General features: G+C 37.4%; 1 protein-coding gene across 1 annotated transcript in view; it reads left to right on the top strand.

Moving 5' to 3' along the window:
- Nucleotides 1–568: 568 nt before the first annotated feature.
- Nucleotides 569–16,068, top strand: part of LOC149226944 (uncharacterized) — a 96,381-nt gene continuing 80,881 nt past the window's right edge. The window contains exon 1 of the mRNA XM_089380366.1: nucleotides 569–3,479. Within this exon, the coding sequence (XP_089236492.1) occupies nucleotides 569–3,479 (2,911 nt within the window). The remainder of the gene's footprint in view (nucleotides 3,480–16,068) is intronic.

Genomic DNA, 16,068 nt, shown 5'->3' with positions numbered 1-16,068 from the left:
TGTGGTAGACTGGATGCATTTTCATCTAACCAATCAAAATGATATTAAAAGAAGAAAGAGGAGAAAGAAAGCTCCCAATGCGTTCAGTGGACAGCGACGGGACCAGAGAATCCAAAGATAGAGGGCGCAGTACAGAGGCATCCATCTTCTTATTTCTGACGACCACCTTTAAGACTATCCTTCTTTACTTTCCAAGTCAAAGAAAAGAAGAAAGAAAAAGGGTTGCAGTAAGTGTGGCGACCAACTGATTGTCCAAGAACGCTGCATTGAAGTCCTGTCGAGCGACAAAATGGATCCAGAAGGACGTGGGCTTGTCATAGTCAACCTAATTATGACGTTTGTGTGTGGAATGCAGTGGACTCAATTGCATTGGCATTCACATTAGTATTGTTTTTTGAGACAATTTCATTGCCATTAGCTTTGCAGGAGAGGATTGATTTTCTTGGTTTTCCCTTTCGTTTTTTCCAACTGCACTGCAATTCTAGGACTGTATTTGAATTGTTGAACCCCCGTATTCATAACAGACACCACAAGTCCATTGTGTCAAGATAAGCAGAGGCCCAACAACATGAGGGTACCTGAAAATTCCCAGAGTAGTGAATTGAGGGCAATTGTGGTTGCCCTTTTGCTGGTTCACCTTGATGGGCTTAATGAAGAAGGGCATTGTCTTCTTGAGTTTAAAAGAGACCTGAATGACCGCTTTAGTAAATTGAAAAGTTGGGTGTCCACCGATGAGAATCCCTGTAGTTGGGAGGGTGTAAAGTGCATAAACAGTACAGGTAATCCTAGAGTATGGTCCCTCAATCTCAGTGGTATGAATTTAACAGGGAGCTTGTTCCCCAATATTGCAAATTTGACTACTCTGAGAGATTTTAACGTTTCAAAGAACGAGCTGTCGGGTGAGATGCTGCCAGAGTTTGGGGACTGCTCGCAGCTGGAGATTCTGGATGTGAGTACCAATAACTTGCAAGGTAACATCCCTCCGCAGTTAGGCAAGTTAACGTCCTTGACAAAACTTTATTTGTTTGAGAATGACATTGGTGGAAATCTGCCACAAGAGCTTGGTAATCTCTCATCTCTGGTGGAGCTTCTTATCTATACCAATAATCTTACTGGTTCATTACCTACATCGTTTAAGAATCTCAAGAACTTGAAAGACTTCCGAGCCGGGCACAATATGCTGTCAGGTCCAATTCCCCCAGAAATGGGCGAGTGTGAAAGCTTGCAGATTCTTGGATTGGCTGTAAATGGCTTTCAAGGTGAAATTCCGAAGGAGCTAGGAAAGCTTAGCAACTTAACGACATTGATATTGTGGATGAACGGATTCTCGGGTTCAATTCCTAGAGAGCTCGGAAATTGCAGCAAGTTAGAGATGATTGCTTTGTATAAAACCAATTTGGTTGGAAGGATTCCAGTGGAGCTTGGAAACTTGCAAAATCTAAAGAAACTATATATGTATAGGAATAATTTGAATGGAACAATCCCATGGCAGCTAGGGAATTGTGTTTCTGCAATTGACTTTGATCTTTCCGAAAACATGTTGACAGGATCCATTCCTTCAGAGCTTAGTCGCATTAAAGGTTTGCGGCTGCTTCACCTGTATGATAATCAACTTACGGGAAATATTCCTCGAGAGCTGGGACAGTTACGAAATTTAGAGAGTTTGGATCTGTCCAGCAATCAACACAATGGCACTATCCCAACTGAATTCCAATATTTGACCTCTTTGGAATATCTACAACTTTTTGATAATTTCTTGAGTGGTATAATTCCTCCAGAGATCGGAATTTACAGTACACTAACAGTGCTTGATTTGTCACTAAATTTTCTCAGTGGGAGTATACCAAATCAAGTTTGCAAGCTTCGACGATTGGAACTGTTACACCTTCGGTCCAATCAGCTGGTGGGGAATATTCCTTATGGTGTGACTACCTGCAAATCCCTAATGCTGCTGCGTCTGGGAGAGAACAAATTGAGTGGTAGCCTACCCGTGGAGCTTTGCCGAGATTTGACTGTTGTTGAATTAGATCAGAACCAGTTCAGTGGATTAATTCCTCCAGGGCTAGGCAACTGCAAAACCCTGGAGAGGCTTGACTTTTCCAGTAACTATTTGATGGGTAGCCTTCCGCCCGAGATTGGGAATCTTTCGCAACTAGTGAGTTTTAATATCTCATCAAATAAGCTTACAGGAAGCATTCCTCCGCAGCTTGGCGAATGCACAAGACTTCAACGACTTGACATGAGCAGAAATTCTTTTAGTGGCAGTCTTCCAAAAGAGATGGGCAATCTTCTTGCTTTGGAATTACTGAAGCTTTCTGATAACAAACTGTCAGGGCGGATACCTGGTATTCTTGGAGGGCTTTCCCATTTGACAGAACTGCAAATGGGTGGGAATAAGTTTTCAGGACCTATCCCACCACAACTTGGTCATCTTACAGGCTTGCAGATTGCTCTAAATCTGAGCTTGAATAGGCTTTCAGGAAAAATACCGGCTGAACTGGGCAACCTGAGTTTGTTAGAATCCATATATCTCAATAACAATCAATTTGTTGGTCAACTTCCTCCTTCATTTGCAAACCTCTCCAGTTTATTCGTGTGCAATGTTTCATATAACAATCTTACTGGGCCTCTGCCTAACAAAACTATATTTCTCAGCATGTCTGTTAGTTGTTTCATTGAAAATAAAGGGCTCTGTGGAGGGCCAATGCCAGATGCATGCAAACTTTCAAATGCATGGCCATCTGCCTTTCCCCCTGTTTGGAAGGAGACGAAGAACACAAGGGGGGAAATTGTGGCCATAATTGTTGGCATTTTAGGGGGGTCTTTATTGATTATGCTACTGGCCATCTACTATTTTTCCCGGCAACCAGTACGTTGTGCGCTTGTTTCTCCAAAACAGTATGTTGTTTACTTTTTCCCAACAGAGGGCTTTAGTTCCCAAGACCTAGTAGAAGCCACAGATAATTTCTCTGAGACAGCTGTGATTGGAAGAGGAGCATGTGGAACAGTTTATAAAGCCACCATGCATTCTGGACAAGTTATTGCTGTCAAGAAGATGGCTTCTCAAAGCCAAGGGAACAATGTAGAAAACAGCTTCAACGCTGAGATATCAACTCTTGGTAAAATCAGACACCGCAATATCATGAAGCTGTATGGTTTCTGCTATGACCAAGAATCTAAGCTTCTTTTGTACAAGTATATGCCAAAAGGAAGCTTGGGCGAGCTGCTTCATGGAAGTTCATGGATATTAGATTGGGATACTCGTTACAAAATTGCCAGAGGAGCAGCAGAAGGGATTTCATATTTACATCACGATTGCATACCACGGATTGTTCATCGAGATATAAAGTCCACCAATATTCTACTTGATGATGATTTTGAAGCGCATGTGGGAGACTTTGGACTGGCAAAGCTGATTGATGTTCCAAATCCACTGTCAATGTCTGCTGTTGCTGGCTCATATGGCTATATTGCTCCTGGTACGTTATGTCTGCACCCAGACTGAATCATATTTACTATTTCTCCGTCTGTCACTAAGAAACATGCCATTTCATTTGATGAGTTTCTACTGCATGGATATTCCTTCCATGCACTGGCATATAATTCACATTTATTACTCAAGAATATGCATGAATATGTTTTTACTGTATGAATATTGCTTCCATGCACGATTCTTCTATTTTTTCTACGCATAGGGAAACCAAGTTAGGGTTAACAACAAAATTAGGGTTTATGATCTTCATTCAGGTTGCCATTTTTCTTTTTGTACGCAAGGAGACCAGGTTAGAACGAAAGTAGGCTCTGTACATTGGAAATAAGTTTAATTTCTTTTAATTGAATGATTTTTTCGAAGTTGCGGTGAGATTCATATTTATCATATTCAGCACTCCAACGTTGCAATGACGTTAAAATCTGGTGATGGGCTTCAATATTCATTGGCTCTTTTCTAAACCTGGTTCATTCACAGGCTCGTGGTAAACCTCCCATTGAGGTCAAACTGAAAGTATTCTTGGCATTCTAACATCATGCGTTAAACTGTTCTGGATGGTATGTGGTCTGCTTCCCGCGGAAAATCAAGTGTCCCCTTATAGCCTGTCCCTTTCCTCCAGTGCTCACGGCTGTCCCTTTCCTCCAGTGCTCACGGCTGTGTCCTCGTGAGCCCGTGTGTTGAGAGGGTGGGATGGAGTGGAGGAGTGACAGTGCGCTGTCTTCCTGTGAGCCTTCGTTCTGGATGGTATGTGGTCTGCTAATAGGATTATACTATGCTAAATGTGGTGATTTGGAAGATGTCCATCTATTTTTATCACCAAATGAGAAATCTCTGATGTTTTATCACCAAAAGTAACTGATGGTAACTGATAGGCATTAGGTTGGACTATTACATATTTCCTCATGTTCTCAATGCTTGGGTTGGTTTATTAGCTCCCTCACAATGCAAAGTGATCCATGCCTATATAATGAGAACCAAAGTTCAAGTCTCATACACATATAAGAAATACCCTTCTAACTATGTATGTAGCTTGCACGAATTTAAAGGATTCACACCAAATGCTTAACAAAATGTGTCCATGATTAAAGTCCATGCAAAAGTTAGTGTTGGTAGTCATGGGTGGTCTTTTCAAAGATTTATCGAAAGATTTAGTTTTTTTTAAGCATCACTTCTCTTAAATAAGCATTTTATATTGCATGATTCCATTAGCACTTGTCATTATACCTAAAGCACCTACAAGATGATCAACCACAAGTATGAGTTTAACATTTTCTCAGACTTTGTTTCTCAGAGAAAGATATGCATTTCTTACAAGTTATGAGTGAGCTATCCATCTAATAGAAGTTACATGTAAGAATAAAATTTTGAAACAGAGAAAAATGGGATTTAGTTTGTTTCCATAATAATAATAATAATAATAATAATAATAATAATAATAACAACAACAACAACAACAACATTATCAACACATGACTTCTGTAGATTTTTCTCTATAAAAAAACTCATGAAAATTTTATATACCATCCATCTATCCAGCCATAACCCTCCAAACTGGAAACCTTTTCTTTTAAGTATAATTCTATTAATAACTTATTGCTTGCCATGTTTGAGAATTGTATATACCTTTTATTGAACTACTCTAAGGATGACAACTCTAGTTGTATTTACAACTATGTAGAAATAGGGCATACATTTAGACCGATTATTGGAGGGGAATCACACTATCTATTGGTATTCTAGAACATATCATATTCACCTATCTAAAAATAAAATAAAAAAACCAAGTGTTTGCACATTGGAATTTTTAGAATGTCATAGATATGATATCTACAACATGAAACGTTGGTGTACTTAAAAATTTGGAATGAATATTCCCATTCTATCCTATTTAGTTTTCCGTACCCACATATGGATTAATTAATTTAGTTTATTGTGCAAACAATCCAAAACTTCTAATATTGTCGATGTTGATGCGAGAGAGAAGGTGGTAGCACAATATTCTTTTTTAAGGGAGTCACATAGGGTAAAATAGCGTTCATAATGAGAAACCATTAATAATATATAACCCAAAAGTTGATAGAACAATAGAAAATTACATGCAAGAAGACAAATTATGCATTTTATATCAAAACCAAAATTACATTACATTGAGTGGCACCTATGCCACATTTTCCTTAATAAGATATTTTGATAATGTAAATTCTCAATTTTATACTGTACATATTCCTTGCACAGGGTTGTGACTACAATGATTAGACTATCAAATCCATTTTCTTGTAGAAACAAATTTCTCGTAAGTGATCTTGATGCATTCTACGTTGTACACTATTTTCTCAAATTCGGTAGGAATCATCTAAGGGAATGTTTCATGTGACATTTCCCAAAAATTTAAACCTGTACTTTTTTAGTGACTATTTAACCTCTACCCTTATCATCATTTGGCAATTATGACTTCAAATATTATAATTTGTTTCAAATATAGAACATGATCATATTGTTACTTGTAACGTATGCAGTGTATGCTCATGTTTTTGGCTAGTGTTTTTATTTCACCCTTTCATTGGTGATATGGGTAAAATTTTTGGGGTAGTCATATTTTTGAAATATTCTTCATTCCTTTGTAGGACTTATTTCACTCCTATACAATCTAATGATAAAATAGGATGAAATATATCTATTCAAGGATTGAAAATATGATAAAATATCTTTGTCCAAGGACCAAAAACAACATTCTTCAAGAACAATTTGATTATTTAACAACATCAAGTAGCATATCATGCAATGTTAAAAGAAAAGAGTGAAGGTTTTAACATTGTATAGAAATTACCTGCAAACAAATTCTTAAAAAAATAGAAAATATATAATGGGCAAATAAGACAATATACATAGAGATTTTTCTTCTGGAACCTAAAACTGGGAAAACTAGATTGATTTTCATTATATTCCTTTCAATGTTACAATACATTATGTACATTCTGAAACATTCATAAGCTCCCAATCCATTAACCCTATATTAGAACATAACCATAGTTTCCTTGACCAGATCAACAAAATACCATGGGAAAAACCGTCATGCCCAAAACCTTGCATAAAAAACCATGCACAAATCCATGGGTGGGTCTACCCACCATCATTGGGTTTGCCAAACCATCCTTGGATTTGCCCCCATCCTTGGGTCTGCCTCAAAAAAATTGTTTCGGGGCACTGCCTTGAACACTATGTAGAAACCCCGTGGCAGGGGGGAATGTTGCCCCCATGTGACTCCCCCATAGTGCTTGGCGCAACGTAATAACATCTACATCTAGTTTTGCAGAAAATATAATATCAATGTGAAAACTCTTTATGAGAAAATACAATCTCTACAAATCAAATCTATGAATGACAACAAACTCAAAACATCAAATACCTTTGGCTAGACACTTCACATCACCAACATCATGAAGTCTATAGTAGGTTCATATCAATGAAAAGAAGCATCATAAATTCATAACATTGGAAAACATACAAGTCTTTGTCATACCAAGTTTTACACATAAGTCTCTACATCAACATACAACCCTTACTAACATTTTGCTCAATCAATAGAGAGTCTTATTGTCATCAATCTCTTATCACAAATATTTGTTAGCTAGGAAAAAATTCAAGGATAAAAGTCACATATTATATCGTCAATACATGCTCTAAATGTCAAGCAACCTTACCTATACAACATATATTTCAAATCAAACATTAGTGGGAAAGCATACATGAACCTTTTTGTCACACTAATCTCTGCATCTGTATACACAAAACTATGTCTACAAATCATTGATCTTTGTCATGCTAATATCATCATTCAAGTTACTGTCACCAAGCGAACAAGTATATGTCCAACATATAGGCCAGTGTTAATGAAATAAGAAAAATTTAAGAGGATCTCTGCAAACTCTCATGACAGTCACCTATAATCATTTAGCTGCTACAAAAAACTTCTGTAAAAAGATCAAACACTTGAGTACAAGAAACATACAAGAGTCTCTTCCATTCAATGATAATTCTGATCTCAGCATACACATTATCAATGCAACATATTAATCTTGGATCTTTACAAAACCTCACTATTCATGGATATCTACATATCATGACCTATGTCACAATGCAATTCACACAATTCTGTCATAGCAAGTAATAAATATCATATCTCTACATAAAGCAACTAGCATGCTCTGATCTCTACATATACACTATTATAAACCACAACAATCTCTACATACAATATAAAAAAACACACTAATATCAAGCCTATGTTGCTCCTTTCTCTCTTCATTCTCTCAATTAGATCTACAACAAAAACATGATGTTAAGTCCTTTAAATATTCATAAATCCAATATATATTCAAGTAATAAGAAAATAATTGAGGACATCCATTAGATATCCTTTAAATTTTTCATTGAGGAATAAATCTGAGCCTGCTCTTGCACCCTAGTGCACACCTGTTCGAAACAAGACACAAGAAACTTAAGAAATTCACACACTAACTATTCAATATTCTTCTACTTCTATAATCTCTGCCCATTTCCAATACCAAGAGAAAATCCCATGGATTTGTTGATAGGAAAATTTGATAGGATCAAAAGGACCTTGCTCGAACTTCCAGAAGATTACCTTGGGAAAAAACCATGGTTTTAGCCTTAAGTTTTTCTTTTTTCCATGCTTATAGGTAGTAATGCACCTCTCCCCTTTAGGAAGTTCTTTATAACTCATGCCTTGAACACAAAACCTGCATTATCCTAGGTGGTAATGCTCCAACAAAGGTAACTCGTGTTACTCTGTCTCCATGCCCTGAAAGCTGTTAAAACACAATTAAACTTTGCTCAAACTTTCTCGAACTTCTAACATGCCTTTTCCAAATCCTAGGGGTCATGTCAAGTTTTAATAAAGCTTTAATAACACCTCAAAAAATTCATTAAAAATTCTCCCATCAACCACCTATGTCCCCTTAGTTGTCTTCACCTTCAAACGACTCCAATCCTTGTCCATTCTTCTACAATTGATCCAAACCTTGAGCTAGATTTTGCAACTCATATGCAATAAATTAAGAAACCTATGTAATCGTTAGGACACTTGTAATACCTTTATAATTATGAGGAAACATCCTCCATCCTTGACCTAGCTAGGCACATCAATTATTTATGCATACTAATAGTGTCATAATGTGTCAAAATCATGACATAATGGACAAGTTGACATCCAGATTGACATCAAGTACAACACATTAGTCATATTGCCAGCAATATCCCCCTTTGGACTTGATTTCAACCTCTTGCAAAACTCCAAGTCCTTCCCCCTCCCCCTTTTATATGAAGGGAAAAGGGTAGCACCAAGCCAAGAGAAGTAATCCCCTTGCAATGATCAACAATATAAATTTGATATGCTAATGTGAAGCAAAGAAATTGGCTACAAGGTATCACTCTAATCAACACCATGACCTGACCATGCTCCCCTTGAGTGTATACTGGGCCTTCTAGTGATATACAATATAAATATAGGGCTTTGTAAAGTAAATACATGGTTTTACATAATCATATCTTTCCCATAAGCATGACTAACACAATCAAAGACTCTGTCATCCCAAGTTTACATCAATCACCCAAAGCAACAAGGTTATATACATGAGATGACTTGATAGGGCCCATACATGATTGAATTTTATAATGTTTAAAACATGGTTCACTTCTTGACCAACACACCAAAATAATGAGACAATGATGTTACATGGTTGTAAAAAATGCATGACATCCATCAACAATAACAATATGGTGTATGATATCACAAGGATCTTAGCAGCAACATATGTGAAGTTCCTATCAACCTATAAATCAAGACCTTTTACAATATTTCAAGCAAGATAAGAGTAATCAACAACATGAACACTCCATAGCAACAACCCAAGCAACATATATATCTATCCTCCTCAACAATGAAGATGCATCAAATAAGGATTGTAGGAAGACTCATCTAAAAAGAAACAACAATAATATGAATTCGTCATAGATCATAATTCCAAACACCATATAGGAATCATAAATAGTTTGCAGTAAACCAATGTTAGATAAGTAGTTGCAATGTTCCTTGGTGCTAAGGAACCACAATGCCAATAATGAATTATGAGAAGCTCATGAGAAGTTCCCCTTGGGCCTATGCTAAGGCTCCATCATCCATCATGATCATAATAGATTTACCAAATGAAACATTAGTATCATCAAAAGAATGATCATCATAATAACACATGGAGTCATCATTAAAGTTGAACCAGTCAAATAACACACATGCATAGCTCCCCTTGAGATCATGCAACATTGGTCCTATAGACCTAGTTGTCATCAAGCTATCATATGCTCCACATGAATTTTTGCAATCCTTTTAGAATAAGCATCATATATAATATACCATAGTGGAAAATATCTTCCCCTACTCTAAATATGAAGAGGATGAACTTGAATTCTTATTTATGCCTAGATTTTTATTTAGAACATATAATTTGTCTGCGTTTATGCATCCTTTTTCTATAACTTTTCCAACATCTTCTTCTATAATTTTGCATCCAATTGATGTAAATACAATTATATGCCCTTTATCAACTATTTGGCCTATACTTAGAATGTTCTACTTTCAACCAAAAATACATTAGCAGCTTCTGTAATCTTAACATAATGATCACCACTACCCTTTCCTAGCACCTTTGCAGGTGCACTATTTCCAAGAATAACTTTACCACTCTTGTTTTTCTTCAGAGAGATAAATTTTCTCTTGTTTCTAGACATGTGATGAAAACATCTGCTATCAACATACAATTGATCTTCTTCTTCAAATGTGCACTGAGAAAGGCCACACTTCACTTGTTCCTCTTCCTTTTTCTTATTATGAGAAGTGCTAGTGGATCCATCTTTTTCAGGTCTTTTGATAACAATATTCTTATCTGATTTCTTGCTTTGGATGGAATCTACTTGTTTTCTAACATGTGTGTATGAATTCATTGACTTGATCTTGCATTATTTTCCTTCATGTCCAAACTTATTACATGTATAACACCTTACGTGACTAGAGAAGGGGGCAAGAGAATCATAATATTTATGCTTCATGTTTCTCTCATTGCAATCAATAGATTTTTGAAAAAATACATTGCATGTAAAAAAATACTCCTTAAAGAAACTTGAGTACCTAGAAGTTGATGATATAGCCATGGAGAGATTGTACAATCTGCTTTTTCAATCAATGACAATGTGTCTAAATTTATGACAGATAAAACATTCAACATCATTGACCAAAGGAGAGAATGGATTGGTATTTCTATTTTTGTCATACTTATTGGGGGTAAATGATTTCCTTTGAAAATTCAATTTTCTCAGTTGCTGGTTTGGTTGACTTCTTACTTCTTTACCAGGATTTTCAGAGTTTTCTTTGTTAACCTCAAGATTTCTTGCACAATCTTGTGAGCTAGATTCTCCCTTAATTGTTTCATGAAAGCCAAGGCCTAATTCGATGGAGGGGGGCATTTGACTATCGAGAAGATTGTCCAATATCTTGGTACTATCCTAAAATTTCAAATGTTTTTCCTTTTTTGCTAATTTACCTTTTATAATATTTAGCTCATCCTCTAGTCTTTGACACTGATCTTCCCTTTACTTATATTGCTTCCTCTTTCTTTCTTCAAATTTTCTTCCTTCTTGCAATTGTATTCTTAACTAAATAATTTCTTCTTTAAGCCCCTTCTCTTCTTCTTCAAATACTTGAAGTAGATCCTCATTTCATTTGTTTGACTTTTCCATATCTGATCATAGAGAGATGATCTCAACTTCAAGTCCTTCACAATATTGTTTCCTTTCATTAATTTTTGCTGTTACTAATGCAATATTTATTGATTAATCATGGTCACTATTTTCATATTACTGCAACTTATTCTCAATACTGTTAATCCTTTTCAAAGCAAAAAAAGTTTTTTTTTTAAGGTTAAATACTTCATTTAACCTTTCTTGTTCCAAACCAATAATTCCATTTGATATAATAACGGTTGTTTCATGGTCGCTGTAACAACCCCAGGTTAAAAGTTTATGTAATAAAGTTAATAAGGGAAAAATAAGACCAAGGTCATGGGACATGTATTCCAAGTTGAATGTTGGGAAAAGCATTCTAGTGGGTGTTCATTTGGTTTATTATGGCTAAGGGGAAATTGGAAAAGGCAATGGAAAAGGATTTGGAAAGTCAAGAGGCAATAATTGGCATTTTATTTATGAAAATACAAGAATTTATTAGGAGAAAATGAGGGTGAAAGGTCACAAGTTGCATGTGAGGAGGAAAATCAAGGAAAATAGAGGCCTCAATGATAAAAATTCTTTTGAGGATCAATTCACAACATTTTTCCAATTTTAGCTTGGAGATCTCTTTATTCTCTCTACTCTCTCATACTCTTGCACACTTAGAGCATTCTTGGAGCACTCTATATTTGGAGAAAGGAAGGCAAAGGAAGGAGAAGAAAGCAAAGGGAAGAAATGATCAAGCAAGGAAGAGGTGGATCAAGTGGCTACAACGGGATTACTTGTAGGTATTGAGTTGCATGTATGATTTAATTTGTAGCTTTGACATGCATGGTACATGCATGTGTGTATTTGATTCTCTTGTTGTCATTGGCACAAATTTTGGTAGGTGTGACATTGGTTTTAGCCTTGCCTTGGCATTTCTGGATAGCCATGGTGTGATGGGGTTCTCTTACTCGTTTGAGCTAGACTGTCTAATGGTTTCGAAACTGAGTAAGGTGGTCTCAAGAAAAATCCCAAAGGTCTAGTAATCCTTGGACGCAAATCCTAAGGGTGGAGACGGGAAAATTCCTCACAGTTTAGATGGAGAGATCTAAAGGCATCCATGCTTGTATAGGCCGAGTGATCTTTGGATTGGTTTATCGTGGGATTGCGGTAAATTCTGGTAGTGTATGTTTCTTGTTTGGGCATAGGAATCCCTTGATAGGATATACAATAAAGCCTAGTTGTATAGGTGCTTTATTCGAGCCTAGAAATCCTTGATCAGTTTTGGTGGGATATGTGGTAAAGCATGAGAAGCATGGATGGTTTTGTTGCGAGTCCCACATTCATGCTTAGAATATGGCATGGGCATGATTGGATGAAAGAAATATTTGGTTCAACGCAATCTATGGTCAGGTGGTATGTGGAAGTCCCCGACTTGATTGGCTTTTGTATATGTTAATAAGATCTCTTTTCCTCTCGTCTTCTATGTGTAAATGTGCTTGTTATTATGTGTCTTTAATGGTTATTCTATCATTGATATCTCTCTGGTTATATGCTGGTTATAAGAATGGTTTATGACAGACTTGAGTCATGGCTCTCATAACATTTTGATTAGTAAATGAAATGTAAATGAATGTATGACCTAATAGATGATAATGTGACTATTGTGAGAGGGTGTTATCGGGAAATCTAGTTTCCACTCGGAGCTGCTAGTCCCACTAAGACGGGTAGCTATCTTAGAAACAAGCACACTAAAACTACTTTCGTTTTCCTTTATGAGAAGTAGATAAGAGGGGAAAAAAGGTACCAACCTCAGTCTTGCACTTGGTTCCTTATTTGGTTCCTCTCCCTTCTGACAGATCTTTGCCGTTTGCTTCCTTGCTTCAGAGAGCACCTGTAGAATCAAAGCAGCATAACACTATCGAAGAACAAAGATCTACAATCATAAACAATATAGGACCAGATATATATTGACCACACAAATGCATATATCATCAAACATACAAGAATGTGGAGGAAAACTTGAATAGCTTTATTAATAGAAAGAATAGCAAAGAGGATTACAACCAATTGTTCTGACCTAGCGTCATCCTCCCAGCATGAAAGCCCTTCTTCACCTCATGAAAAGCTTAGATCACCCAACACTATGATGTTTCACCGAGAAACTTAACAACACTTCCTTACAAAATTCAAGATTCCAGCCTCTGGATCTCTGTGATGAGGGATCCATATATAGATATTTGCAGGGGGGTGAGTTAGTTGCTGGGTTTTTGATTAGTGTCCTCTCTCTGATAGTTCTTTGTTCCACTTGGAGATTCATGATCTCTTACTCATCCTTGGGCGAATTCAGAGAGGAAAGTGTCATTGGAGAAGTTTCTGGAAGATTCCATGATCCTCCACCTTGCAAACTGTCTCTGCCATTTGTCCACTCTCGCTCATCGCACCCTACAGAAGGGCTATTCAGTATGCATCGCACCTTTTTCACTGAGCAGGTGGGATGCATTGCATCCTTAGCACTGAGCAGCATGTATGGTCTAGTTTTGACCAGTTCTGAGCAGTTTTCTATGGAGAAATTCTGAGAGATGATGTAATCAGCTGACCTTGCTCCTTTAGGGTGTGAAGCAACACTTTAGGGACTTAGAAGCCCTTGGTTTATGGACATTTCTGATTGGGGTTGCAGTGCCCAAAAATGTCTATAACAGTTGCACCCTAAAGCATGAGGTCGTTAATCTTTTGATGTCGGGCGAAATGCTTTATCATGAGGATCTGAAGTTTTTTTCGAACTGGAATGCGACCTGTAATAAGATACAATACAATACATTATCTTCATAATATTTTCATGATCTAGCTGAGGCGGGCATTCCCATGCTCAACTTTATAAATTCATTTTATGTACATAGGACAGACAACCGTCTGTGTAGCAGACTGATGATTCGGATAGAGCCATCATCCTTTGATTCGGATGATCATCTATTCGGAAATGATGTACATTTGATGTCTTTATTTCCCTGAATATATCGCAGCCTGGATGGATGAAACTAGATCGGGGTCTTCAAACTCGTTCAATCTTCACCTGAAGTACAAGTCAATCCATGTGAAAAATGTTCTGGAGTCGAACATGGAAAGACATTGCCTGATTACTAGCCAATGATGTAAGCTGTTAACAGGCGCGAGAGGAGTCACTGATAATGATGATGCCTCAAGGTACACCAGTACAATTCACGTGGTGTGAAAAGGGACTTGGCGTCGAACGCCACGCAAAATCTTTCGGTCGAAGGCCATTGATGTAAACCTGTCGCCGGAAGTGAGAAACTTTCCGTTGAGGCATGCAAGCTTCAAAGTACTGAAAGGGTTGTTCCTAGGTCTGCTTCTTGGATACTGAGCTGATGTCGACAAGAAGTGACCTGCCGTAGGAGGGCCTTAATGAATCCCACATCTATGACACGGGATGGAGCAAATGATTTTGTGGAGGTGAAAACGATCTGATGATACAAGGTTCAGGGTGGCGGTCATGAAAGAATGGAGCATGAATGTATTGCAGCGGATGAGACACAGGTGAATTCTCTGAGCGACTTCTCTTGAACATACCGGCGACACTGAAATGGATTGGTAGCGTTAACCCCAAAGATGGATGGTATGATGGACCAATGGTGATATGACCGGTGAACGGAATAACCCAACCCGACTCGGACGTGGAGTGAAAGTGTCATGTTCAAGAGCGACTTGCTACCAACAAAGTTTCTTCAAGTTTTCTTCCCAATTTTTCCCCAGTCATTGCTATCCAATACCTCTTTATTTTTATCAAGCTTGAGGAGGATAACATATGCTTGTTCTATAATTTGCCCTTCGGGCGAACCCATCGCTATGTTTTAACGAGCCTAGCGACAGTGAAACTCGTTCTTGTCAACATGACAAGTTTGTCGCTATTGATTTTAACGACAATGATAACTCGGTCCTTTTTCAATTTTAGAGAGTTTGAAAAGGGACGGAAAGGAAACTCCCATAATCCTTTTTCGTCATATAATCCCTTAAGTCCGAAAAAGTATAAAATAATACGAAAGGGATGAATTTTCGATAATTTTAACGAGCTGAACAAGACAAGCGCTCGATATTTTTGTGTAATAATCCCTCAGGTTCAAAAAGATTAAAATCTAGCGGAGGGATAGCACTTCCGGTAGCTTTAATGAGTTGGAGAGGCCAATCGCTCGGAAATCTTTTCATATTTTACGAGTCAGGTGAAAAGAGCTTAAAGGAGACTCGTTTTTTGAGGAACGAGTGATAATTTCGGGTAGTAGTTGATTCCAGGTAAGGTTTGGAATTTTCTAATCATGGTAGTGTCACAAGGATGGCTAACAAGATCACTCATCGTAGATGTTCCTCAAAAAGGGTAAACAATCAAATGGAGGCGTATGATCGGCTAATAAGAGTGGAGGTGATGATGAGAACACGACCAAGGCTCAAAAGCTGATGATAATGCATTCACAATGGTTATTTACTAGAGATCGGTTCATTTTTTAATGAGCTTAAACTCTAGGGGAAAATTTTTCTCATTGCTTAGGTTTAATTTTTAACGAGCTTGAACTTCACATAAAAACTGCTCATGCCAGTCATATAATAAGGACATCTCATCGATAGATTCCATTTTTTATGGAGCTTGCACCTTTCGAAGCTTTGCCCCATATCCTTTCGCATGCAAGCTAGGAATGACCAACTACTATCCTAGGGGTTAGTTAACTACTAAGGTTAGGTAGGAAAACACTTCCTTTACTCTGCCGGTGCCATCTCGCCTCTAGCGAAGA

This window comes from Pinus tabuliformis, chromosome J, assembly GCF_031772625.1.
Source record: "Pinus tabuliformis cultivar Carrire ecotype Pingquan chromosome J, CPIR1, whole genome shotgun sequence".
Classification (NCBI taxonomy): domain Eukaryota; kingdom Viridiplantae; phylum Streptophyta; class Pinopsida; order Pinales; family Pinaceae; genus Pinus; species Pinus tabuliformis.
The sequence above is the reverse complement of the archived record's forward strand: the minus strand, read 5'-3'. Positions and strand labels throughout refer to the sequence as shown.